At 40.3% G+C, this 27,750-nt stretch overlaps 1 protein-coding gene across 1 annotated transcript in view; it reads left to right on the top strand.

Moving 5' to 3' along the window:
• The first annotated feature begins 5,926 nt into the window (after positions 1–5,926).
• EFNA5 (ephrin A5) overlaps positions 5,927–27,750 on the top strand; it is a 40,598-nt gene continuing 18,774 nt past the window's right edge. The window contains exon 1 of the mRNA XM_026062286.1: positions 5,927–6,215. Coding sequence (XP_025918071.1) covers positions 6,038–6,215 — 178 coding nt within the window. The 5' untranslated portion in view covers positions 5,927–6,037. The remainder of the gene's footprint in view (positions 6,216–27,750) is intronic.

Raw genomic sequence — 27,750 nt, 5'->3', positions numbered from 1 at the left:
AGTAATATCCTGTTAGAGTTCTAAAATGTCACTGGTTTGCTACTCTTAACAAACCCACTTCACTCAGCATCTGGAAAATGTTGAATTTTCGTTTGGTTTGAATAGAGCTAAATTTAAAATGGCTCTTTGATTACTTCATTGTTTGTGCATCAGAATCAGTGGTGATGTCAGCAGAGCTATGGGAACAGAGTTTATTAAATGTTGTGACAAAGCCAGTAAAAAGAGCAGAAACGTATTAAAGGGGTTATTTCTGGGTACCGCAAAAATAGCATCTTTAAAATTATCTGCAGTAAAATGGTGCGCTTAATCCCAGAACCCCTCAGATAATTAACAACCACAAGATTTCCCCCATCACACGTAGCAGCTTTAAGTTAGATGAAATGAGAGGCTTGGACTGTCTGAAAGAACAAAGACTAATGAGGCACAAGTTACCCCGCTGTGCTACAGTGACAGTGTGTGAGCTGAACGCTGGATGGGCTGAAAGTGTGAAGCTTGCCACTTAAACAGAGGCAATCGGTGGGAGCGGGCTCAGTAGTGGGGAATGGTAAATGAGTGACGACATCCCATCCTAAAAGCAATCAAAATGTTTTCCATTTAAAGGATGTGAGCGTTTTCCAGAAAATGTTTCGGCATGTTTATTATGGCATATGCAAATATACAAAACACTTTATACTCATCTCTCCATTTTTAAATTACCCCAATGGTTTCATAACCAATCTAACTACTAGAAGGAAAACTACTTTTCTACCAGTTTCTGTATTTTTTCAGCTGAAGCTTTTCCTGTGGCTAGAACATTTGTAAAAGATCTTTCTGGTGTCTGTTAACATCTAATCTCCTGGTGGTTCAGCCTTTGCTGGGACACTTACATGATCTTCTCGCCTGGCTGCTTATTTTCATGATACTGGTAGGAATGGATTTATCTTTGAGATCCCTCTGTCTCCATCAAATTTAGCTGAAACTGGCTTAGTGGCCTCAAAAGTTGGATGGAGGGGCTGAGTGGCCAGCAGGTACAGGGGTATGAACACTCGCTGCTCACAGAAGCCTTGTTTCCTTAGGGAACAGAGCAAGCATCTTCCTGCTATGCTGCTTGTGAAGAACTGTGAGTGGTTACAGTTTTTATTTGCTCTTAGAATAAATCTATTCACTGAATTTTTTTGGTGTTGCCTTGCATTTTAGACTATCATTTGAAAGCAGGGGAACTGGTATGAGGCATTCACCTTTAGTAGTGTCCTCTGTGCACTGGTGTTACTGGCTGTGCAAGCTCCAGGGCAGCAGACTCAGGGCCATTTGCATCTGATGACTTCTGATGCTAGAATGAAGATCAGAATTTCATAATTCTTAGTTAAAGCAGTTATTTGACATCTTTTGTGGTTAGCATTGAAGCCTTGCCCCCTACATTTGACAGAACAGACTCCAAATAAAGAAAGGTTGACATGGGAAGAGGAAAACTTGCTAGTGCACTTATCTTGAAGTAGAACAGCTGGCATGTCTATTTTACAGGAAGGGCAATGGAATCTAACTAATAAGATTTGTATGGGAAGCAACAAGCAGAAGCTATGGCAATTTTTTATCTATCTAAATGATAATGGGCAATTAGTGTTATCTGCGCTGTTTTTAAACTGGATTTTTATAGTGTTTATTTCATGAAGGAAAGGAAGAAAGAAACAAAGAGCAGTAAGCAAAACTTGTTGCGTTCTAAGTGTCTGTTTAAATAAATCATCACTTATTTCAGTGACCAGCAAAGTTATTAAATTCAAGATGAGCTGCATATGCTTCAGAAATTACAATTATGAAGAGATGCATGCACACAGACTGTGTACTTGTGCTTGCATTAATGGATAAATGGAATGCAGAGGACAAAATTATTTTGAAAATGGTCTTGTGTTTCTCTGCTCAAAATTGCCATGAAATTCTTCTGCTGTGTCCTGAATATCTGGATGGTTGGGCAGTGGCATTTGAGCAGAGAAATGTCTGTATGATTGTCATTGCTGGAAGCAACGTGCAAAGTTTTGTGTACTTGTATAGCTACTTGAGTATCTGTCTCTGTCTTGGAAGTGGCTTTTATAGCCCTACTGCCTAATAGCTAGCCTTGTAGTATGCAAGTTTCCAAGATGCTGTTTGAATGCCACCTGACAGAAAACAAAGGTTAATTATGTTTGAAGAATAGCTGTGTCTTGCTATGCATAAGCCAGAGTGCAGCGAGACAAATGGCATTATTTGCAAGAAGGTCCTGCCTGAATTTTGGGGAAGCTTTTGTGGTTGGTTTCTATTGCACTACTATATTTTGCTTTGCAAAAGATAGGTATGACTGGTTTCTTCCTCATAAGGGGATTTACAAAGATCCTGATCACTGTGTGGTTGTAGAAGGGCACAGGGGTCCAGGCAAGCATCTCCTGTTACAGGGTTTAAAGCCTAAGTGAGGAAGCAAAAGAGCATTGCTAGAAACTGTAGGAAAGCAAGATTTCCATCCTGTATTGAAAGGGACAGGAAAGGGAGAAATTTGTTATGCCTTAAGTACAGACTGTAGGAAATCTGTTTTTCCTATCATCGCTCAAATGATATTTGTAAACAAATTCCACCTTCCCTTTACATGTTGTGCTCCTCAACATACATAGCATTGATAAATCCTTTCACTTGAAGTGGAAATTTTATTTCACTCTAATACCTGGCTTTACACTACTAATAAAGGATTTTCAGCCTGTAAATGTTGAGTGTTTTCCTCTTGGATGTGGTTTAAAATTCTTGGAAATGTGTTTCTGAAGCGTTGCCTTTAACAGCTCTGAGGAGCCTGAGCTGGTGAGTTTTGCTGTTAGTCACTCATGGCCCCCCCTCCCRCCTTTCAGTGCAGGGCGGAGGGTTCTGGGCTTTCTCTTTAAGAACACAAGTGCAGCAAAATACCTTGTACCTGGAGAAATTAGAGTGGTCTCTCAGTTCACTGCAAGGGGCAGGCTGCAAGTTTTGTAGCCTCTTCTGGCAAAAAAACAAAAGTAGTTCTATATCTCTCTCTAGTACATAGGCTAAAGGTTTGACTCCTGAATTCTTTAAAGCATTACAGGAGGGGAAATAAATACTTGCTTTCTGCTTTGTAGTTGGTTAATAACCCCTGTGTGTCTTTTCAGTATTGCTGTTACTATATTTACAGAGTGAAGAGACTTCACTCAGAGCTACTTGATAAAATACCTCGGTACATGTTTCCCCTGGAGCAGGTTCACTGCTGTGGCAGCAGTATCAGCTAAAGGCCAGTTTAGATCACTTTAAATGTGCAACATCTTTCTTTTTTAGACACGTAAATTTAAATGTATTTTGGCCACAGCAAATGACTGTGGAATGAACGTACAGGCAGTGCAGGGGAAAGGGGAAGAGGGAGRGAAAGACAGTAAGATAAAAATGACTTAGTTGTATACTTTATCCTCAGATCTGCTTTGCAGTTAGTACTTGCTTCCTCTACTATCCATGTCTAGCTGTGTCTCTACTGGGAAGAAGGAAGACAGTCAACTGGTTCAGCACTTAGGGAAGCAGAAATAAGAGTGAATCTGCTAAAATAACAGTGATCAAAGAGGAAAATTGGGTTGAGTTTTTGCTTGTTTAAAAGGAATACAGTAGAGGACTCTGCCAGAACAGAATAAGATGAGCTCCTTCTTTGCATTATTGGGTGGAAGAGCTCAGTGGTGCAGATTACAAATTTGGTTTCATTGCTAATGCAGATTTAAGGTCTGATCACAAATTAAGTTGTCTATCTCTTTGTATTTATAATCTCCATTATCATAGACTACGTGGTAGGATTCATCCCTTCAAATTTAGCCATTTACAGTGTAGAATCCATCTATGAAATATCTGTCTAGATTCTCCTTTTAGTTAAAGGAGAGAAATAGCTGCTCTTGGAATGTGATTCCTCTTGTCTTGGTGCATCTTGGGCTTAAACAGGTCAGATGAATTAGGCTCTAGAAGTTCCTATTTCTCTTCATTGACTTAAAGGAAACCTGGAGAAGCCATTCACATAAGGTCATTTGTATTGTAAAAGTCTAAAGTTAAGGAGACCAGTCTGATCCTGAATGTCTGCATTTATTTAAGTCTAGTTCTGAAAGCATGTAGTTTCCGTAACAAAACCACGACTGGGCGTTATTGTGAAGGCACAGCATGGTACCAGAGGGAACCTTGGGAACAGTGCAGAAAACTTTGCATTGTCCGTCACCTGTATGGTTAAAACAAGCATGYATATATAGATAGTCATTTTTACTTACTAAAAATATAATTTTATGAAAAAAATAGAGATATCACTTCAAGAATTAGACTTTCCTGTTCAGAGCTTAAAAGATGCTCCTTTTCATTACCTATAAGAAATGGCATGCTGTTAACTGATATGGAAAAAAGAGACCAATTTAAAAACAATACAGCTTTGCAAATGTTTTGAGACAGTAGATGTTCAGGTGACAGGTTTTGTAAGCACTGGAGTACAAAAATATATTTCTAGCTAATGATTTAGATGAATATGAGTTCTGCTGAAATGACTGTGGTTCAGAAAGACTTTCCATGTTACAGAATGGAACCATGAGGCTATGCACTGGCTGAAATTATACAGATATATCATGCTTTGATGCGTGTTCAGTTTTTTCCCTTTAAAAAGCTATTTTATTGAAGCTAAATTATTGTAGGGATATGAAAAGGTATAGTTTGCTCTGAATTTATCCTCGGAGGGGCAGCAGATCATTGCTTTTTCTCTGAAATTAGATAGAAGGATCCAGATGGCAGATTTCAAGCCCATCAGGTGTTTAAAATATGCCCCTCAGCTAAAAAGAAGTATTATAGTTAAATCTGTCATGGCCTTTTTATTGCTCTGTGATACACTTGACAACTGCAGCCATGAAAGAGAGAAGCTACAAGGAGCCCAGTCGGTCTGAGGTGGAGTAGGTCAGTGGCTGGTTTCGCTGGCTGCCCCAGGGAGCTGGATAGACGTGCAGACCTGCTTTATGGAATCATTAAATCCATCATGGTGTAGGCTCCCATGGAGGCAGTGAATTCGTTCCCGTAGTTTCTTCCAGATACTGTGCCAGGCATTAGAGAAGTAATGGAAGTGACACTTGGAGGGAAGAAAACAGGGTGCCCGCACCCCCCAAAAAAAGTCTACAGAGTCTTCAGTGGTGGTGATAATGCGGTGCATCTGGGCTGATGCCCTGTGCTGCATTTTGCAGCTGGCACTCATTCAGAACYGCCACATTAGGCTGAGTGCTGATAATTCGTATCCCAGGATCCTTTTATCTGAACAGAGCAATGTCTCCACTGTATAGTCTGGCAGAGGAGTTGCGCTGCTTTTCAGATATCTTTAAAAAGCAATACAGGCTTTGCTTGCATCCTGACAAAGTGCTGCTAATAATGAAGAAAGAGTAAACCTGTTTGTGCTGCTGTAGTATGTATAAGTACTTACAGTCAAATCAGCTTTCAACAAAGGGATGATTGCTGCCTGATTCAGAGAAGAGGATGGGTTTAGTTTGTTTATTTTTGTGCATTTGTAGATATTTATATAGACACTGATTTGGGGAGGCTGATACAGTTTTGGCTTTTTTGCTTCTCCTTGCTTCTTTCTCCAATTAAAAAAATAAAAGGAATAAGGCAGACACTTTCTTCCTTTGTTTATTCAGTAAGCCACAGGGAAAGATAGCCTGTAACTTGGTATGCATTAGCAAGAGATTCGTTCTATAAGACAAAAGAGCAAAACCTGTATCCAGAAGATCATATGACCATAGTCCTGTATAAGCAGTCTCTGATAGCCCTGGTGAATTGTGAGGGTTATTTTTAAGAGTGAAGGTGTGTGGCTGGAGTGAAATGAAGTGCCATTAATGATGCCCCTTTTATGAAAACATTATCCTACAAGAAGGTTGTCCTGAGTTAACTCTGCTTTTGTCTGAATTCTTGCTTTCATTTTAGATTCCAGAGGGGTGACTACCACATCGACGTGTGCATCAACGACTATCTGGATGTGTTCTGCCCTCACTATGAAGATTCAGTGCCGGAAGATAAGACCGAACGCTATGTTCTTTACATGGTGAACTTTGATGGTTACAGCTCCTGCGATCACACCTCCAAAGGATTCAAGAGGTGGGAGTGTAATCGGCCACATTCCCCAAATGGACCATTGAAGTTTTCAGAAAAATTCCAGCTCTTCACTCCCTTCTCACTAGGATTTGAGTTCAGGCCAGGCCGGGAGTATTTCTACATCTGTGAGTATACGGAGATTTATCATTTTTGCATAGCAGGTGCAAGAAACGTAGCTAATTTTTCACCTATGCTCTGTGGAAATACAGAGGGCCAAACCGTGTGTGATGCAGATGTCTTATAGTGAATGCAGACTTAACCATCCCCAGATACATTAGCTAGGAATCAAGAGTGAAAATGAGATTAAAAGCACAGCTTCTTTTCTCACATGAAATAACATGTCAGCCTGTTCACTGAACCGTGGCTGACTTTTAAAGGAAAACACACTATTATATTTATTCCAACAGTCTGAAGTGGGGGAGGGAGAGAGAAGGAATGGTTGGAAGTTCTCCCCAAATACAAGGAAAAATAATTACTTCCAGGGATTTCATATGCAAAAGATTTTGTTATTTGCTCAAATTAAATATTTTTGTCACTGTAATATTTRTCATCCAAGGAGAGTGAAGGCTGTTTAGTTTGTAAGTGCTGTAGCTGCTAATATCAATAGTCCAGCAATATTTAAAGTTATAGTTTCTGAGGATAAATATACTAGCATCAAGCCAAGGGGCTCTTTTTTACTTTTTTATTTATTTATTTTTTCCTCCCTTAGAGCAGCTGTTTCTGTAAGTGTAGTGGGATGTGGAACGCAGTGGGAGCAGATTCCAGGCAAATTAGTATGAATGAGCTCACACACCTGCCTTGGTAAATGATGGGGAACGCTGTCGGCTCAGAGCCCTTCTCTAAGGAGCCCTGCAGCAGCATTGCTCTGGGCACCACAAATGGGCTGGAAACTGAGAGGAGACACAGCATAACACCTGGGGCTAAAGAAATAAAAACGTCAGGAGGTTAAAAACCAATGGGTTGAGCTACCTGATTCTTACAAACCCACTATGTAGCTGTTACTGCTTCAACTGTGTGGTTTGGTTAATCCTCCAACGAGGATCTTATTTCATCAATTTGTTTTGTACCTGAATCTTCTACTTCCCAACAAGTTTCGATTGTTACAACTACAATTTTTTGTGTGTTTTTTAGTGTTAGACTAGAGAGTTAAAAGCTTTAGACAGGCTGTAGATCCCAAGAAATATTGCCTTCATGTCTGTAGTTGGCCTTTCTACTGTGAAACAGTCATTCCTCTTCATTTCTCCACAGAAACTGAATACATATGATCCCTATTTTTCAGCCTCACTTCTTCAGCATTAAGATTTTTCTTTTCCTTCTCTAAATATACAGAGAAATACAGTCCTGGTGGATTGTTTTCAATTCGTATCTTTTTCTTCCAGCAAATAGAATTCTCTAATGAGTGGTATTTCAGCATCAGAACAGCGCCTTGTTCTTGTGCTGGAGCATAATAATAATAATCAGAAAAAGAATAATTAAACTCTAATATTACTTCCAAACTGTGTTTTAGTATGGTGATGAGAAATCATGTAAAACCGTAGTGCTGTTTCAGAGCACGTAACAAATAAGAAATCAGAGCGATATGGAGAGTGTTGTAGGATAAATAACTCTGTACTGCGTTTGCCTAGTCTTGGTCACCTTGCTCTCAAAAGCCGCCCATTAACTTCAACAGTTTTGTTTCTCTCAAAACTACAGTATCAGGCTCTCTGTGGACACTGAATTTTGTTTGGGATTAGTTCAGTTCCTGAGCATTGTCAGTATAACAAGCAGGAATACTTAAGCTAAGCAATGCAGCCTCCTTAACATCGTGTGGTTGCAATAAAATGCAGCACAGACATGGCACCAGTAGCTGCAAGAATAAAAAACTTCCTTATTGGTTTTCTAGATTCAAAAAAGACAGAGAAACCTTTAATAAAGGTGAAAACCAAACAAGGAAGTAAGGAAAAAAATGAGAAATCTCAGCTTGATCTATCTAGGTAATGGCTTCATTGTTAAAACATACAAAGTCCATTGAACTCTCAGGCAAGACATTATTATTGAAATACACTCAGGGTGCTTATGACTGCTTTTCTCATTTGTGGTTAAATTCAATATTTCACTAAAAATCATTATATATCTTCTGTAACATTCATTTAATAGAGTCATTTAGCTGTCAAGAACTCCCTTCAAAATAATTGTTCCAAAGTGCTTTAAAATATGACGAGCTTTATGATGTTCAACTGAGTTTAGATGGAATTATTTTTTTAATGAAAGGTAAAATAGCAAAAAAATAAGCAGCAAAGAGCTGTTCATTGGCTAGTAGCATATTGGCCTGCTATTCACTGAAATTAAATTTTTAGTCATGTTTTAGAGAGACAAAACATTTTTCTTCCTTTCTGTAGCTGAAATATTTCTTCCCCCTCATCTTTTACTCTGCTGAGGCCAGTAACAAGGTGGATAACGTAGCAGTTGCAGAGAAGCACAGTACACTGGCAACAATTAAATGCAAAGATTCTCGGGGGAGAGTTGTCCGTCCTGGTATGTTTTTCTCCTAGTTTGTGCCGAAGAAACAAGGTGGTGAAACATTGTGCCTTGTTTCCTCATCAAAATTGTCAGCAGGCGCTCTAGCGCAGGCTGCAGAGACTGCCCCTGTTACCTTTCTGTGGCTGTATATTGAGGAAATCGCTGCTTAGCAAGGGCAGGCTGCGTTTCCTCAGCAGATCTGAAACCTTTGCCTTCCCCGCACATTGGCTGGCCTGAGCGCCAGGCTGCTGTGGTCTGCTAAGGGGGCGCAAAGCATGTGGTGGCTTAGTCTAGACCTCTGGTAGGACGGGAATACTAAGTGGCTGGCTAGGTATTTCGCTTAATTACTGTCTGTTTGGTGCTGTTTGGAAAAGATTTGTTGTTTGCAAATCTCCTTGCTTTGCCTTTTAAGGGTGTTACTTGCCCCTGCTGCTTCTGTTATTTGGGGGAAGTGCAATAATTTGAAAACGATCCCCATCTCGTTTTCCGAACCGTTTGTTTTTAAAATTGCCACTGTTGTCTGTTATGTCGTGCCTTCACGTGTTGCCCGGATTAAATTGGATCTCCTTTCTTTGCATGTTCATTCTAGGAAAAGACAGGAAAAAGTAACTTTCTGGTATCAAATTTACCTTGAAGAAATGAATTCAGCATTGCAGACATGAAATCAACAAGTACTAATAGAGTTTAAAGAGGAAAAGCTTATTAAATATTTACAGAGAAATTAGCTTTAAAAAGGTGGTTTTAATTAGGGAGCTCATAGTGGGGGACAGGGAAAGTAAATAATAAAACATGACCTGAAGATTCAATTTTTACTTAGTTCTTAGCAGGCTCTCACCTAAGGTTAGTATATGTTAGTCACAGACAAAATAATATTACTGCTGAAACAGAAGCAAGTGGAGTATAGAAAAAGCAGAATTTAAATATTTCATGGCATAATTGTGGTTTTAATCTTTTGGAAGGGAGAAAAAATTTGGGCTTGCAGGTTAAGACGGGGTATTGCACAAGGGATGATAAACACAAAAACAAGGAAGGACAAAAATGGATCATAAAATACATGATTTTTGTGTAATTCAGAATGAAGACATCTTTTTCAATACTTTGACAGCTTAATGATGGGTGATTTATTTTTATTAAGGTAGTTAGTATTGAATAAAATACCAATAATAACTTGGCAAGCAAATATAAAATCGGAGTTAATGAAAAAAGAAGATACTGCTAGAACTAGACTTGGGATGGATTACTGCAGGATCCTGAGAGCAGTTTTTCAACCAACCTCCTGTGTCGATTTAAGCTAGATCCCGTTTCTCTTTTTTTGAGGATATCATGGAACATAGTATCAGAAGTCTTACTAATATTAATCTGTATCATATGTACTGCTTTCCTCTGTACCCTCAGTCCAGTTATTCTGTCAAAGATCTAATGCTTGATATGATTTATTCATAACAGATCCATGTTTTTATCATCATCTTATCCTCCTAAGAATGTGCATGTGGTGTTTGTTTAATCATTTCGTCATTTTGACTATAGACTTCTGTATACCTTTTCCCCCCTCTTCTAAAGAGACCAGATAGGTTTGCTGCTCTTCCCAGTCCTCTGGCTGCTCTCCTGCTCCCCACAAGGTCTTGAATACGTTTGCTAGTGATTAACAGCCTTATATGTAACTTATCTAATTATATAGTATATAACTTGTGGTTCTTTCTCTTTTCTTATAGAGAAAAGAATTCCTTTTGTAGTTTAAAAATCCCATTGTCTTACCTGTGGCTTATTTGTGTGACCTTTTAAATTAATGCTTGTTTCTAGTTTTATCCCATGTAAGTGTCTGTCTGATTTTGTTTCAAGATGCTTATGCTGTTTCTTTATATCATCTTTAATGGTGTGCCCTTGTCACCATTTCTTTGTATGATCATTGATTCAGGAAGCTTTTAGTGTAACCATATTGCTCCTGACCGCATCAGGATAGTATGCTCTTATGATTTGGATTCAGTTATGGTTTTAAATAATAACTTGTTCGTGGTTTTTTAAATTTGTGATTAAGTTAAAAAAAATGTAATTTGTAAAGTTGTGCTTAGTTTTATATACAGTTCTTTATTATCACTTCTTGCTCTCCTGTATTCCTTTTCCCCTTAAAATGTATCCTCAGGGGACCTAGTGCTACCTATTCCCTTGATTTTCCTTAAAATTTATCTTTGTTCCCCATTATCTTTGTTTCTCTGCACTAATTCCTTCTTTTCCTGAAATTTCTGACTCTTATCTCCTGATGACTTTTATTCAGACTTCATTCTGTTTTGTTCTGAGCTGCTTCTCTAGTAGAGAATTTGTGATTTTTCAGAATCTCAAATAGAAAGTTGTCTCTCTTCTATTAACTCATTCCATGGCTGAGACTGGAAGTTGTCCTCACCGTGTTCCAAGAACTTGTGAGACTGCTCGAATCCTGCTGTCGTTTTTCTCTAACAGCTGCCAGCGTGGTTGGACTATCTCATTGCAACCATCTGCGTGCTTCTGGAGGCTCCTGTGACTCAGAAGATCTTAAGGAAAAAGCAGTAACAGAAAAGAATGTTTATAATGTCTCTGTTTCTTTCTCTTTTATCTTTACCTATTGCTAAAGCAGTTAGTTAATCTTTACCTTATTAATAAGGTCTGTAGTTGAACTCTTGTTGAGCCAGTCACAACTCTGACTCCAAAAGAGTCAGAACTCTTTCATGCCAGTTAAGCTGAACTTAGCTGTATTCGCTCTTCTGCCATATTTTGTGTTCTTACCTTTAGGTGTTCAGTGTCTGTTTGCCCTATTACTTTTCCTTTAGTGTCTCCTCTGATCCGCTTGCAGTTTCTCTGTCCTCTGCAATACCATGTTTCGTGATTGCAGGGTGGTATTTTGGGTAGAGTTTACTTGCTTCTTGTCTCGACACTGTAAACGTACTTTAAAATCCTTATCGTCAAGTTGCCTAGTTCCTATTCCCTTCTTTTTACCAGAGATCTTTGTGGTAGAATCTGAGCTGAAATACCTGGTCAGCCGCAGAATTGCTGGAGGTGGAAGAGGACATGAAACCACCACTGCTTGGTGGTGACAGTAGGGATTTTTATTTATTAGCAAAGAATTATTGACAGAACTTAGGTGTCTAGGTCAAGGGGAGGAACCGTACATATCTCCACACAAATCAGCAGAGAGCGTAGGAAAGACATTGGCCACTTCTTTGAAAATTAGCACATAATTAAGAAAGTAACTTCCCCATGACTAGGAACCTGAAATAGCCTCACAAATTGCCAGCTTGGCTGTTATTATTTAGGATTGGTTTGGGTATAGGAAGGATTTGGGGACTTTGTAGAGACAAGGTTGAATAGCCTGTAATGCTATGCAGGAGAAAACTATAGAGAAGTCCTATAAACTATAGTATATTAACAAGGTTTCTTGGTATTTTATGTGTGTTTAAAGAATGATATTAAACAGGCACATAGAGCTTGCCGCTCTTGCTGAAGCACCAGCTGATTAGTAGTAGTTATCAGTGTTTCACATGAAGAGGCCCAACTCACTGAGAGAAGCTTGTTTGATTTAGGGATCTCCACATGTTCTGCCAGAGATTTAGGTTGATGTAATAGGAGCACAAAACAGAAGGACTATGAACTTTAATTTTTTCTTATCAGAAAAGTCAAGTGTGATTTCCCCCCAAAAAACTATACTTCCCTTTCAATAAAAACACTTGACTTGATAAAAATAATTCAGACAAGTCAAATTCAAAAAAAAATGTTTTGTCCTCATATGGACCAGGAAACACTGCTTTTTCAGAACCAGTTGGTGTTGTCAGCACAACTGTTCATACCCCTGACTTGTAAGTCTGCTGATAAGAGGTGCTGTCTGAGAGTATGAGTGCAGAACTTCTCAAGATTTGAGTCTGATTTATGTGAGGAAGTTCCTGCTGGAAAATGAGATATTGTAAAGAAATCAGTGCAAACTCTCGCATCTTGGAGAATATTAGTGTCAGCCAAAGGTTATGGTAGATGATTAGGTTACTTCCTTTGCATGATGATTAGGTTACTTACTTTTTTTGAGGAAGTCAACTGTTACTGATATTGATACTGATATTATCATATTCCAGCATGGGTAGCACAGTAATAATTAACTAGTAATATTCCTGAAACACATTCTTTTGCATCCAACACTTGGAATATATGGGGTTTTTGTGAACTGTTATTCCAATAAAGTCAAATCTTATAGCAACCAATTGACATTGGCATAAATGAATTTATACCATCTGGAAATTCAAAGGAAATACTGGGACAAACTTTATCTATGTTTCCACCCATATGAATGTTTCTTTACACTGACAGCCTGATGCAGGGTTGCTTTTACGTAAATAAAAATTGCTCCTTTTTGCTCACTGATGGAGCTGATACTGATTCTTCTTCAGAGGGGCCTTAGAGTTGTGGGGGAGAAATGAATTTCCATCTTGATGGTTATTTTCTGTATTTCTGGGATTTCTGTCCTCCTGTTTGCCGTTATGATAAAATTGGTCATCTCTTGTAAACAACTATTGTATACCTTGTATATCTCTTTGCTAGGGAAGTTGGGCATTTGCAGACTGCTGGTGCTACTTGTCTCACAGTGTCCTTGGCTGCATCTGTCCACAGTACTTTTTCTGTAAGACAAAACGAGACTATCCATACATGAAAATGGATTATTTTCTTTCTCCACTGGCCACAATCTGCAACTATATGAGAAGAACTTTCAGCAAAGTTGCTAATTGTTCTTTTTCTCTTATCAATAAATTCTGGGGTGTGAGAGGCATAGTTTGGGATATTTTTTTTCCCCTTGATCCTGTCAGTCCTGAGATTCAAAGTCTAATGTTTGGCTTGGGGCAAAGTTTGGCCTTTAGCTTTAGAAAGTGCTGACCTGTATGAGCACTAGAAAAATGAGTAGAGCAGATTGATGGCAAGTCTGTGGCATGCCATACTAAGCTTATATTGGGGACAGCTGAGTCACTATAGTTACTCTGCAGGCTAAACTTTTATTAAAATTCATTTCTACCGGTGGGAATGATTAATTTAAGTAGCAGATATTTCGCTTGGAAAGTAAAGACTGGATTTGTCTTTCAGTAAGTGAAAAAAGGCCGTCTGTCTTCCATTCTGCAGGTGTTAGTTAAAGCAGAATACTGCTGGTGTTTGTGTTTCCTCATTTCTTTTTGAAGACAGGAGGTCAGAAGATCCCTTCTGGAACTCTGTCCAGGCATCTTGGCTTGCACCAAGAGCTAAAAAATGAAGGTTAACTGAAGAACATTTATTAAGGGTTGCTGAGGGAATTACAGATGTTTTTAATGTGTTAATTGCACTTTTCTTTTGGGGAATATTGTTTATCACCAGGTCCCCCATTAACCTTTCAGTCAAGATCTGATCAGCATAAACATTGATGCTATTTTGACAGCATGGCTCAGACATGCCACTCTAGTACGTATGAATCCTGCTTTGATAGCTGGTTTACCTGAATTACTCAAGATGTTCTGAATGAAATCAAAGCAATTGAAAGGGTTTGATAAATGTATACTTTAAAAAATATTTTTGTGTGATAACATTAGAYAGACAAGGAAGGTGACCTTTAAAAGGGAATTCATGCTTAGCGTCATGTATAGATTAAAGAACTGCTTTCTATTAGAAAGCATCAGAAGAATTAAGTGCTGGTCCTGCTAAAAAGAAAGCAGAGACAATCACCAGAGTCTAATAGATTTAGACGTTGGTAGTGTTCTTAAAATCCTCAAAGGGAGTGTTAAAAGCTGTTGAATAATTTGGGACTCGGGAGAAATCCATATAAGAAAATGAAGAGAGAACCCACAGAAGTGCTGGTCCCTATTGTTTAAGCTTTTCAAAGAGAATGTCTTTCAGATAACAAGTTGAAAGAAGATGATTTGGATTCATGTGCTTCAAAAATTCAAGTGCCATTAAGATCCTGATGGCAGCAGAAATATAAAAGAGGGGAGGATATGCTACGCATCTGTTACTTTCATGAGCATATTGTACAAGGTCTTAACCCCTGTAGGAGGACCACTGGCTTGGGTTGCTTTCTACTGGTATTGGGTGTTAGAAGAATGAGGAAATGCCCACAGAGAGAAAGCGTGAGGGACAGGTTTTTTTCCTCTGTCCTTTTTTTTCTTCTCATCACAGAATCACAGAATCACTGAGGTTGGAAGGGACCTCTGGAGATCATCTAGTCCAACCCCCCTGCTCAAGCAGGGTCACCTAGAGCACATTGCACAGGATTGCATCCAGGCACATTTTGAATATCTCCAGAGAAGGAGACTCCACCACCTCTCGGGGCAACCTGTTCCAGTGCTCTGTCACCCTCACAGTGAAAAAGTTTTTCCTCATGTTCAGATGGAAGTGTCTGTGTTTCAGTTTGTGCCCATTGCCTCGCGTCCTGTCGCTCGGCACCACTGAAAAGAGTCTGGCCCCATCCTCTCGACACCCTCCCTTCAGATACTTGTACACATTGATAAGATCTCCTCTCAGCCTTCTCTTCTCCAAACTAAACAGGCCCAGCTCTCTCAGCCTTTCCTCATAAGAGAGATGCTCCAGTCCCCTAATCATCTTTGTAGCCCTTTGCTGGACTTGCTCCAGTAGTGCCACATCCCTCTTGTACTGGGGAGCCCAGAACTGGACGCAGTACTCCAGATGTGGCCTCAGCAGGGCTGAGTAGAGGGGGAGAATCACCTCCCTCGACCTGCTGGCAACACTCTTTCTGATGCAGCCCAGGATACCATTGGCCTTCTTGGCCACAAGGGCACATTGCTGCCTCATACTTAACTTGGTGTCCACCAGCACTCCCAGGTCCTTCTCAGCAGAGCTGCTTTCCAGCAGGTCAACCCCCAACCTGTACTGGTGCATGGGGTTATTCCTCCCCAGGTGCAGGACCCTGCACTTCCCTTTGTTGAATTTCATGAGGTTCCTCTCTGCCCACCTCTCCAGCCTGTCCAAGTCTCTTTGAATGGCAGCACAGCCCTCTGGCGTATCGGCCGCTCCTCCCAGTTTTGTATCGTCAGCAAACTTGCTGAGGGTGCACTCTGTSCCTTCATCCAGGTCATTGATGAAGAAGTTGAACAAGACTGGACCCAGKACTGACCCCTGGGGGACACCGCTAGCTACAGGCCTCCAACTAGACTCTGTGCCGCTGATCACAACTCTCTGAGCTCTGCCATTCAGCCAGTTCTCAATCCACCTCACTGTCCACTCATCTAACCCACACTTCCTGAGCTTGTCTATGAGGATGCTATGGGAGACAGTGTCAAAAGCCTTGCTGAAGTCTAGGTAGACAACATCCACTGCTCTCCCCTCATCTACCCATCCAGTCATTCCATCATAGAAGGCTATCAGATTGGTTAGGCATGATTTCCCCTTGCTGAAGCCATGCTGACTACTCCTGATCACCTTCTTTTCCTCCACATGTGTGGAGATGGCTTCCAGGATGAGCTGCTCCATCACCTTTCCAGGGATGGAGGTGAGGCTGACTGGCCTGTAGTTCCCTGGGTCCTCCTTCTTGCCCTTTTTGAAGACTGGGGTGACATTGGCTTTCTTCCAGTCCTCGGGCACCTCTCCTGTTCTCCATGACCTTTCAAAGATGATGGAGAGTGGCCCAGCAATAATGTCCGCCAGCTCCCTCAGCACTCATGGGTGCATCCCATCAGGGCCCATGGATTTGTGGGTGTCAAGTTTGCTTAAATGATCTCTAACCCACTCCTCCTCCACCAAGGGAAAGTCTTCCTYTCTCCAGACTTTCTCTCTTGCCTCCAGGGTCTGGGGTTCCTGAGGGCTGGCCTGACCGGTAAAGACTGAAGCAAAGAAGGCATTCAGTAACTCTGCCTTCTCTGCATCCTTCGTCACCAGGGCACCCACCCCATTCAGCAAAGGGCCCACATTTTCCCTAGTCTTCCTCTTGCTGCTGATGTATTTGAAGAAGCCCTTCTTGTTGTCCTTGACATCTCTCGCCAGATTTAATTCCAAACGGGCCTTAGCCTTCCTCGTCGCATCCCTGCATACTCTGACAACATTCCTATATTCATCCCAAGTGGCCTGTCCCCCTTTCCACTTTCTGTAGACTTCCTTCTTCTGGTTGAGTTTTGCCAGGAGCTCCTTGCTCATCCATGCAGGTCTCCTACCTCCTTTGCTTGACTTCCTACTCATAGGGATGCACCGCTCTTGAGCCTGGAGGAAGTGATGTTTGAATATTAACCAACTCTCTTGAACACTCCTTCCTTCCAGGGCCCTCACCCATGGGATTCCTCCAAGTAGGTCCCTGAAGAGGCCAAAGTTTGCTCTCCTGAAGTCCAGGGTTGCGATCCTACTTGGTGCCCTGCTGCCTCCTCGCAGGATCCTGAACTCCACCATCTCATGGTCACTGCAGCCAAGGCAGCCCCCAACCTTCACATCTTCCACCAGTCCTTCTTTGTTTGTTAGTACGAGGTCCAGCAGCACACCTCTCCTTGTTGGCTCCTCCACCACCTGTGTCAAGAAGTTGTCACCAATGCTCTGCAGGAACCTCCAGGACTGTTTGTGCCTAGCTGTGTTGTCTTTCCAGCAGATATCGGGGTGGTTGAAGTCCCCCATGAGAACCAGGGCCTGGGATCGTGAGGCTACTTCCAGCTGTCTGTAGAAGGCCTCTAATGTGCTGGAAGAAGGCCGGTTCATTTTGCAGGGAAATAAAGTATGTGTTGAATGTTTTTATATGATTCTATCAAATTGCAGAACTTAAGAAGGTAGATTGATTACAACTTGGATAAAAGACCACCAAGGAGTAATAGGAGCTTGATAAATCCATAGGCACACACTTGCCTTAGAGAGCATGGTAACTAAGTGTTCCAGACTGGTGGCTATGGATTACTGTGGTCTTCAACATTTGCATTTTTTTGTAAAAATCCAGTTGTAACTTTCTTAGAAGTTAGTATGCAAATCCCAGTGTACTGCTGGAAATACAATTGAATGAATTGCATATAGCCCCTTTAGATCCTTTGTACAGATGGACCATTCATCATTGCCTGCTTTAAATCAGTTTTGATGTTCAACAGCTACTACTTCCCATCTCAGAGATGGCTGCACTCCAGTGGTGGGTGAGACTCTTTTGTGGTAGTGCTTCACCAGGATGTTATGAGATTAATAAGGTGAAGCACGTAGATTCCCTGGATGAAAGAACTCACAGAAGTGGAGAGTATTATTAATAATTACCTGAGGACTTATAGCTCTCTAACATTGTTGTAATTTGATTTCTGAGCAAACTGAAATCTGTTTAATGAGCTGTTGTACTGGAAGTATTCGTTTTGTAACATGGAGCAGATGCCAGCAGAAATGGAAATAACGTACCAGTGACATTTGGAATAACAGTGTTGTACTTCATTGCCTCCATGTCATCAGCATGTTAGTCTCCCTGTTGCTCAGGCTGTGTTACCGRGGCAGTGCTTTCTCTGCTGATACCGTCTGCATGTCATGATCCAAATGGGGTCTATGCATTCCTGCAGCCAATAGATCAAAACCAGATCCTCTCAGTGAACAAAATCTTCAACATTAGCAACAACTGGATGATGCTCTCTCTCTTTTGTAAGTTAATATCCCACACTGAACTCCATATTTTCATAAATAGATTTAAAGGAAGCAAGCTTGTTTTTAAGCTCCCTGTCCCTCTGATATTGCAAGATGCTGTAAAGAGGAGAATATTACAGAATTCTCAAGTGAATTTTTTTCCCCAGTAATGCAAACTTCTCAGACAAGGTGGCCAAGACTCTGGGCTTGAAATGGCCATATGCAGTTAGTACTGTTATCTCCCAAGATTCTTCACAAGCCAATATATATCACACAAAATAAGATTGTTCAGTCAGAGTATTCAGTAATGCGTAAAAGAGGTTTATTCTGAAAAATTACAGAAAAATCTCTTCAGGCTTCCAAATGTTCCCACTTTCCCTTAGGAAAGTGGTAGGTCATCCTCAAATCCACTTTGTTGGCCAAATGAGATTTTTACTCCCTCTAAAATCTCCCTGGCTTTCTTTTTGCATCATGGATATTTAATATTTAAAGTGTCAAGTGGTATAGCCAGCTAGATACAGCACTGCTTTAGGGAATTAAGAATAGCTTGAAGGTGTATCAGAATCTCACTCATGCCATACCTCTGTGCACAAAAGTAACCAGGCTCCTGATGATGGATATGGGGAATAACGTTGCTGTTGCTGATCATCTGGGTGTGAAATGATCTTAATTACTTGAAGGATAATCAGAATGGTGGTATATTAATCAATTAAAAGAGCCCTGACAATTCAGTCAGAGTGGTGTTCAAAATGTATTCAGGGAAAAATACACAGGAATGGCTTAACTTGCATTATGTTTTAAGAGTTCTAGACAGAGATATTTTGAAGACGGGAGCTTGAAATTTTTCTGGTTTTGACACATCTGCTTTTAGTAACAATTGGGTCGTCTTATATCTTGATGTCTGTGTTGTTAAAAACTTCATGTGGACTTCACTAAAATATTTTGCGTTTTTGCAGAACATGCTCAGCTGAAGCATGGAAAGAATGAGCTACTTTGTAACACGGCCTTGTATTGGGACTGAAGTCAGGATCTGTAGCTGCAGCTGGAGTAAGGCTTGCTCTGTGTGCACGTGTGCATGTATTTCTTCCTGAGAAATCCTGAACAGAAAGACAGTAGCTTCAGGCTGAAAAAATACATCTTTTTGCATGTTTTAGCATCCAGGGGACAGTAAAAGAATGCAGCCTTTTTTTCTTGAAAAGGACTTAGTATTAACATCTCTCTGCTTCTGGCTGGTGATGCACAGAAAAGTCATGATCTTTTTTTTTTTTCCCCCTACATCTCTCTCAGGTACAGGCTCCATGGAGTTAGGTATGCAGTTCTAGCTGGTGCTTGCTAGAGCTGGGTACCTAACTTTTTAGGTCTTTTCTGTAAACACCATGAAGAGGTTAAAGGGAGGAACAGCATAGTCAAAGCTCCAAAGGTGCATCAGCAAGGTAGAAAGATGCATTTCTTCCTCAGAGGAGGATACAGAAGCAAAGCATGTCTTTATTCAGAAATGAAGATATGTTCCAGTGAGGATGATGAGTGCTGTGTAGTTCAGACACGAACAACTGACATGAGTATGTTGTTGTTTAGTAATTTCTTTTCTCATATTTTCTTACACTTCATGAGACTTTTAAAATTGTTATTTTAGCAGTTGAATATATATATGGGCAAAATTACAATTCTATTGAAGTTTCAAATGGATAATCATGTATAAGAATACATTTAAAGTACATTTATAGAAAAAGAACTATTTGGTGTTGAACTAGTTGTTTGAAGCCTTGGGATGTGGGATATTATTTATTTTTGATGATTGTTTTATCTCTTGGCTGGGTCTAACTGATGTAATCTGTGGATCACCAGATCAGCTGTGAAGAGTGAAGTGTCTGCTTGGCAGCTGTTTGGCAGCATACTGTCGAGTGCCCACGTTCCTGCCCACGTCTCTTTGCAGTAGTTCTGGGTTTCACACTTTAGGTGGGGAGCGTTTTATCTATCTCCCACTGTAGCATTAAGCAATGCTGCCAACAAGGCGGCAGAAGTGGCGGCTGCCTTGCAGCCTCACAGTTTATTGTAACCAGCTCCCATGCCTGTACAAAATGTGCCATTTCCAGCTTATTATAAGAAGGTGTTAGACAGCTTTTACTGTTGACCCTTTCCTCCAGCCTAAGCGGGCTGATAAGCCACGAGAAGCACGGTTAGAAATTATTGCCATAAGCTGGCTTCCTCATCTGTGGCCCTGCCCCTGTGGTAGCCTTGCTCACAAACACACACCAGTGCAAGAGTATTTTGTTCACGGTCCCACTTGAAATAGTGGGAACTCAAGTGAAACTATGTAAATTAGTCACTGTCACGTTTAGGCATTAAAAGTGTAATTAGTAATTTATATTAATCACAAATGTTTCTCCAGGTTTTATAACAAGCAGATTGGCTGCCAAAGTGCTTTCTGGAAGATATTTTTTTCTCCAAACTGCCACAGAGAACAAAACAGTTATTATGGGCGCTTAGATAAAGATTAACGGCTTCAGCAATTCATTTGAGGAAAAACGTATTTTACTATACATTCCACTTCAGCACAGACCATCACTGCTGGCATGATTTGTCGCCTGTTTGATAAAATTATACAGTGAAGACACAAGATGGTGTAGTTCATTTTAAGAGCAGAAATAGGTTAATCAACAAAGCAGACAGGTTAAAAATCAAACTGGCTCCACATTTCTTAATTTTTTGGCAAGTCCAAATTTCCAGTAACAGCAGTGAGATATCTGTCTAACTGCTGTTTTAGCACATTTTGGTTCATTTTGTCCTCATGCTTCATGGTTTCCTTTTTCACCCGCATTGTGCCTTTTTTTCCTCAAGATGGTTTTATGTGCACTGTTTAGATCTCCAGGAAAAAACGGTCTAAGTGACCACTTAATAGTCTCTGCATCTGCAAGTAATTCTGTGGAATACTGTAGGAGCTTTCCATGAACTCAGTACAGTGTGTGAAGAACTAACCAGAATGATAAGAAAGATGTCAAAATGAATATTACAGGGTTTAAGAGCAATGCAGGGCAGACTGTCAATATGACCTTCACGCTTTCATGTGTTTTGTACAGGCAAAAATCAGTTTCCTTGCATATTACTTTCTGAGCTTATCATGTTCCAACAAATTAACAGACATGCTGTATTTTATTCTATTATGGCTAGCTCCCTTTTTTTCCTTCACTTTTGTGTTTTGAGGTGGTAAAAGTGAAGAAAATCAAAACACACATGAAAAATCAGCTGTTTGCTACAAAGGAGACAAACAAGGGTTGAAGGAGAAGAAAGCTCATTATAAAGAGATTAGAAAATTAATTGATTGGTGGCTCTGATAGTTCCCATTGAATGTCTAAGGACCCTGTGAAAAGAAAGTTATAGTCTCAAACATAACATTTCTTCCTATTATTTCTTTTTCTCATGTAGAGACTCCTCTGAAGCATCATTAAGTTCCAATTATTTTCAGTGAAATATTTCACAAGAAAAGGGCATGATAAAATCAGTAGAGGTAGTGTTATTCCCGCGAGAGACCTACTATGTCTAATAGTCAAACTGTAATAGAGAAGGCTTCTGCTGAGCATAAAACTTAAAAGATTTCAGCAGGGAGGATTCTGTTTCAGAGAGGTTTGGGGACTCTTGTGACAAGGAGTTTAGCAGCCCCCCTCCATCCCCCTTAATTAGTACTGGGCAGTTGATGAATTCAGTAGAAGAGAGGTCTGAGAACTTGATGAGATCTGTGGCTTAGTATAAGCATGCGGGAAATTTACAGTGAAGAATCTGTTATTAATTTTTTTTTTCTGAGGCAGAGTGTTGGGTTAGAAGTAATGTTCTTTTAGAAAAAACAAAATTTTTGTAGAGATGTTTGCTGCTTTACTCATTGACCTTTTTTTCCTATATTTCTCAAGTACCTGTTTAGCAACTGTGTGCATATGGATTGCATGGGCTTGTAGGTGCATATATATAGATAATATGAAAATGTCAAGTACTGGTTACATTTTTGATTTAAAAAATCTTTTGGTGTTAAAGGGTTTAGCTATTGTGGTTAAAAAAAAAAAAAAAGCACTAATTTTGTCCAGCTAAAAATATACATAATTTTAACTGCACTGAAAAATAAAATGTTTGTATTATAAAATGTCAAAGTACCACCTTATGGGCATTGAATTATACTCTCATTAGAGTATCATTCTCCTCTATGGGCTGAGCAGCCCGATTGTCCTTTCTTTTCCTCAGTACGGGCATGCTACTGTCACTAGGCATTGCGGACACTTGCCAAAAGGAATAGGAGGTTAAAGATCAATTCCGCCCTACTTTAGATAGGGGACTGGTTGGGGTACTGCGTGGGGCAGAACTGTGACCGTAGTCCCTTTAACTTTTTCCTCCCTGCTGTGCTCGGTTCCCCCCCCACATACCCCCCCCCCCCAAACTTCCTGGGAAATGCATATCGTAAGGACTGTGCCGTAGAGGAGATACATTCCCACTGAAATGTCCCCTACAGAAGAAAATGGCAGAAAGAGCCGTTCTCCACAAATGTGCTCTAGCTTGTCTGAGGAAGTATTCTGGCTTTTCAGAAAAGAAATATTTTGGTTTGCTGCCAGAGTCCTCGGGATACAAAACACAATGTTCGTTTCCACTGGAGTTTTCCAACCTGTGTGTTGTGCCGTGTTGTGCTGTGTTATTTCTGCCTTCTAAATCGAAGGAGCAAATGCTGCTTCAAAGTTGATCAGGAACCTAATTCTGTGCATTGCTCAGCACTTATTGTAAGGGTGATTTGGTGTCTGTGTGCACTTACAGGCCCTTAAACCACTTGGTGCTTGACCATACCAGCTGCTTGTTCTCATCAGGAACAATAGTATTGTTTTCATCCAAACTACTAAATGGCTTCTGTTCTAGACTTTACACAGGGCTAAAGGATGTACATTAGGGTTATCTTGGGAAAAGCCCGTATAAACTAGTGTCCAAAGAAGGTATTTCTTAATATGTTAGTCTATCTCAGAACAGATATTTCTGCCCACGACTTTTTCATTTTAATAAACTAAAGAATATGTTGAGTGAAAAGTAGTCTTAAGCCAGAAATAAATCACTGGGGAATGTGATGCCAGACTTAAGTGACCAGGAGAAAAAGAAGAGAAGATTTTCGGAACTATGCGGATTATAAGGATGAGGAAGACTGTACTTTAGAAAGGTGAATTAAAATTGTGCTTTTGGTCCAGCAGTACAGCTAGATTTTCACAAAGACGTATGTCATTTCTGGCTACAAAGTGCTTGTGAACAGCATATGGCAATATGTACATGCAAATCTGCCCCACACCCATATAAATAGAGGTGAAATTACAAGCACATGTACAGCCTACAAAAAAGTCAGCAAAGAAAGCCACACACAAATAAAATGGCAACACAAAGTCCCATGAAATTGCTTTAGCTCTTCAGCAGCTATGCTTGAGSCTGAGGGAAGAGGACCCTTACAAGAAATAATTATGTTCTGTGAGGGGAAAAGAATGATAGTAAAAGTAGCAGTAATTTTTTTTCTATGCCATTTCATAAAGGGACAGGATTTTTTATTTATAGGCATAAATATTCCAGTGATGGTTTTGTTTCAGATTTGAAAAGTAAATAGAGACTGTGTATGCGTGTTGAATGCTAAAAATGATTCACTTGAATTTTTTCTGGAATATGTCAAAATGAATGTCAAAATAGAGGGCCAAATTCAGTAACTGTCAGTGAGAAGTGGTAAACTTGCTTCTTTGTGACTTTGACAAAGTTACCTAACCTTCTCTTGAAGAAATGCCTTTAACTGTGCTGCTGAAAAAAAAATTCTTATGACTGTGCACACAGATTATTGTGCCTTTTTTTTTTTTTTTTTTTTTGACTTAAGCATCAGTGAAAATGACATTGATTTCAGTGTATCTGCATTTGAATCAAATCTTTTTTAGGCTTTAGAGGACTGACCTGAAATGTGCCTGAATACGTACATTCTCAAAATTGAAAAAAAACAACTAAAAACAGAGTAGATAAAATGTAAATTACACTATACATAAATTGTAATATGCTTCTTCAATCCTGTTCTTCCTTGGCCCCCATCCAAAAGGAGGTAAAATAAATAGATTGTATATTACAGGCCTTATGTCAAAAGTGCTTAGCATTCCCAATTAGAGTCATAATTTCAGAAGTACTTAGCTGTCACTTAGGTATCCAAATAGTTGGCCAGACTTCTAAAATGCTTTGCACATGAAGCACTGAGTTTTTCTGAAAAGGTAATATCTGATGTGGGTTGTAAACATCTTGAAAGCTTGTCAGTAGGTTGTTTTGAATAGCTTTTTTGTGTTTTACTAGTTGGGGTTTTTTTTAAGTTCAAATACAATGCTCTTGTCAACTTGAACCCCATCTCTGCTCTCCCATAAGCAAGGGCTAAGTTAATGCAGTATTGTTAGCTGTTCTTCCCTTTTAACATGAAGTGCAGCTTAGAAATACATAAAAGAGTGATTGTAGCGTTGATGTCGATGGAAGCTGACTTCAAAGTACCAGGCTTCTGCTACGTTTAACTAGTGCTTTAAAGAGCTCTCAAGCAAGCGCGTGTCTCCAGGCAGTTAGTGCTTTAATGAGGTGGAAGCGGTGTAGATGGGGAAATGAGTAAGGGGAGGAGCTGGAGCATCGCGGGTGTGCTCAGGTACCCGGAGACTCCCGCCACCTTGCTCTCAGGTGACGGGAGCGGGCCTCGCGGGTGCCCTGCCTGTGCTACCAGTGTGCTCCACGGCTCAACGGGGGCATGTGCCGGGCACCCTAGCCCTGCTCGATGGGATTCTTGTGGGAGCTCATGGGTGGGTGTTTTATTAGGTGTCATGTCTGAGGTGGGAAAGTCTTAAAGAAAAATAATCCTAAAAAAATCCAGGCTTTGTGTTTGCAGTAACCTGTCACGAGCCATTAATGAACGTAAACTGTGGATACAGGCATGTGAATCCCACCCCCTTCCTTGCCAAGCAAACACAGTTTCTGTAGCTCAAGCTGGCAGAAGCTTATCTCTACAAACTCCATCGCCTTCTCTTGGAGATAGTGCCCATAACATGCCACTGCTTGGGCTACGGCTGAAAAGCAGGCCTAATGAAAATGTTGTGAATGTCTAGAGTTTTCCAGTCCTTGGTGCAGCTGTGGCACTTGCTCTCCCCGCTGTGCTGCGTAGCACACTGGCCATTTGTTGGCAAGTTCATATTTCACACTGCAGGGAATTGAGATGATTGAACAGACAGGAGAAGAGTTTTATTTGCGGTAGCCTGTGTATCCCTAGACTCTGATTTGGCATAAAACATCTGCTTCATGATCTGTTTCAAGGCCAGTTCCCTTCCGCCAGCAAAGGTTATGACTTCAGGCAAGCTGTGCCTTCACTGGCAGGTGGAAATTTGCCTGAAGACTTGATTTAGTCAGAATCAAAGCATCCTGCCACAGAAATCCTTTTTTCAATTACTTCTGAAAAGGCAGCCAGACGGTAAACGTATTAACATGTTAAATAGTGAGTAAAGGAGTCACTGACTTCTGTTGTATGGACTTTTGTGAGAAGTTGATATAAACAGTATCTGCATATATTTGTGCATGTGTGGCTAGGAATGAACACTAACAATTATTCTGATAGTAAGAAATGTGGTACTCTACAAGTATCTGCTTAACTCCACTCCAAATGAACAGATTCAATAAGTATATCTATTGGTTTCAGCTACAGTTCATGCATATTTTCAGTTTGTAAAATTAATTATTGTAATAGTGATGTAGTTTCTGGTAAATTCTTAGTAAGTAGGCCCTGCATGATGCAATATTTGGAAATAAATTGATGCTTTATATCTTCTTTGTATTTGTGGTGGGGACCTGATTTCAGAGCGGTTTTTGTCTCCTACCGAAAAAGTCAATTTTTTGGAAGACCAATATAGATTTCTTTGCAGGAGTGTCATCTTGATCCATACTGACATATGTACAAATGAAAGCCATGTTCCTTCTTGCAGTAACATAGTTAGATTCAACCTTTATTAGAGTGAGTAGCATATTATCATCTATGTGCTTCACTGCCATTGATGCACAGTCTTTGCATATAGCTATTTCTCCTCCTCCTCAAAAAAGAAATCCTTTTTCTAGCTTAAAAAAATAGTAATTGAATATTTGCATATCTCCAAGGAGCCATGCGGGTTAAACTCTGCATTCATCTTCTGCTGTTCTTAGGCCGCTTTGGTTTAAGAGTAAGAACTATTGCTTTTATGGAGTGCCTTTTTCTATAAAGTCAAAACCTCACAGCAGTGCACAGAAAGCCAGTGGTATAAAGGAGCTAAGTAGAGTCTTTAATAGAGAGAGCTAGGTTGTAAGTGTTTTTGTTCCTACAGAGCAGATAGATTTGGTTCCATCTGTTCCATATTCATAACAAAGGAGCTCACTTGCAGGAGGACTGACTTCCCGGGAGTAGCATGGTAATGATCTTTTCACCACAGAATGAAAGGATCTGAAAATGGTCACTTCAACTCTGCAGAAAGCAGCCAGCACGGATAGCGCTTCAGACCTGCTGTTTTCCCACAATTCAGTTTTAAGGTGCACGTTTCTTTGAAATGTCTTAAAAATAATAATAATAATAATAATAAAAACATAAACCTTGGGTTCCCCGCCCCCCTGGTCAGTCCTCCTTCTGAGGAGTTCAGGATTTTGTCTCAAACAAAAATGGAATGACATGTTACATATACAGGGTCAATTTTTCTTTATTTGATCTTGGTATTAAAGGCAGAAATGAAAAATGATTTACTGCCACTCTTGGTTCTCTTTCCTGAACTTTTTGCACAATCTCTACTTTCTCAGTAAGAGGACTCTGTGAATGGGAAATCTGAAGTGCACAAAACGCTTGCAAAAGTTCCATGCTGGGTTTTGTAATTAGGATGCTCCAGTGCCAGCTTTGATTACACACCTCGTGGGCTTGCAAAAAAAAGAAAAATATCTGGCTTGATCCAAGAAAAAAATATTCTTGTCTCCCCAGGATATTTCACAAAGGGAGAACAGAAAAACCCAAGAGTGTACCTTACATACTCTTGCTTGGTTAAAGAACAGATTATGCAGTGACTTAAGGTGAACTTAGGCTTTTCAGAGACTTCAAAAATTAAATGGGACCACAGAACTAGAAGGAACCTTCTGTGTCATTGGCTTTAGCTGTGCAAGTCTTAGGAAAAGGACCAACAACAGATCCAGATTTACCATTGTCCTAGCTGGAAATCCTGTGTGGAGTGTACTGAACCCTGGGGGTCTCCGTGCTCCCAGGGGGCCATGCCAGGGGCAGCTGTAGGAGGGGAGGGGGCAGGCCAGCAGCCCGGCGGGGCCTTCCTTAGCCTGTGCTGCCACAGCCCCGTGTGGGCATCCTCATGAGCTCGTTGTGGCTTTCCAGCCAGCAACAGCAGAAGTCACAGATGTTTATGTAAGTGTCTGTTGCATTTGTTTACTTAAGACTCCAGATCAGACAGTACATACAGATTTACAGTTACCTGTTGCTTTCTCTACCCCTACCCCCTTCAAAGTAAGGTATTTGATTTCAGAGGGTTTTTCTGTTTGGGTGTTTTGGGTTTTCTGGATTTTTTGTTGTTGTTGTTGGTTTTTTTTTTTTTT

This window comes from Apteryx rowi, unplaced genomic scaffold, assembly GCF_003343035.1.
Source record: "Apteryx rowi isolate R43461 unplaced genomic scaffold, aptRow1 scaffold_19, whole genome shotgun sequence".
NCBI classification, from domain to species: Eukaryota; Metazoa; Chordata; class Aves; order Apterygiformes; family Apterygidae; genus Apteryx; species Apteryx rowi.
Note: the sequence above shows the minus strand (reverse complement) of the source record. Positions and strands in the feature narration are given on the sequence as shown.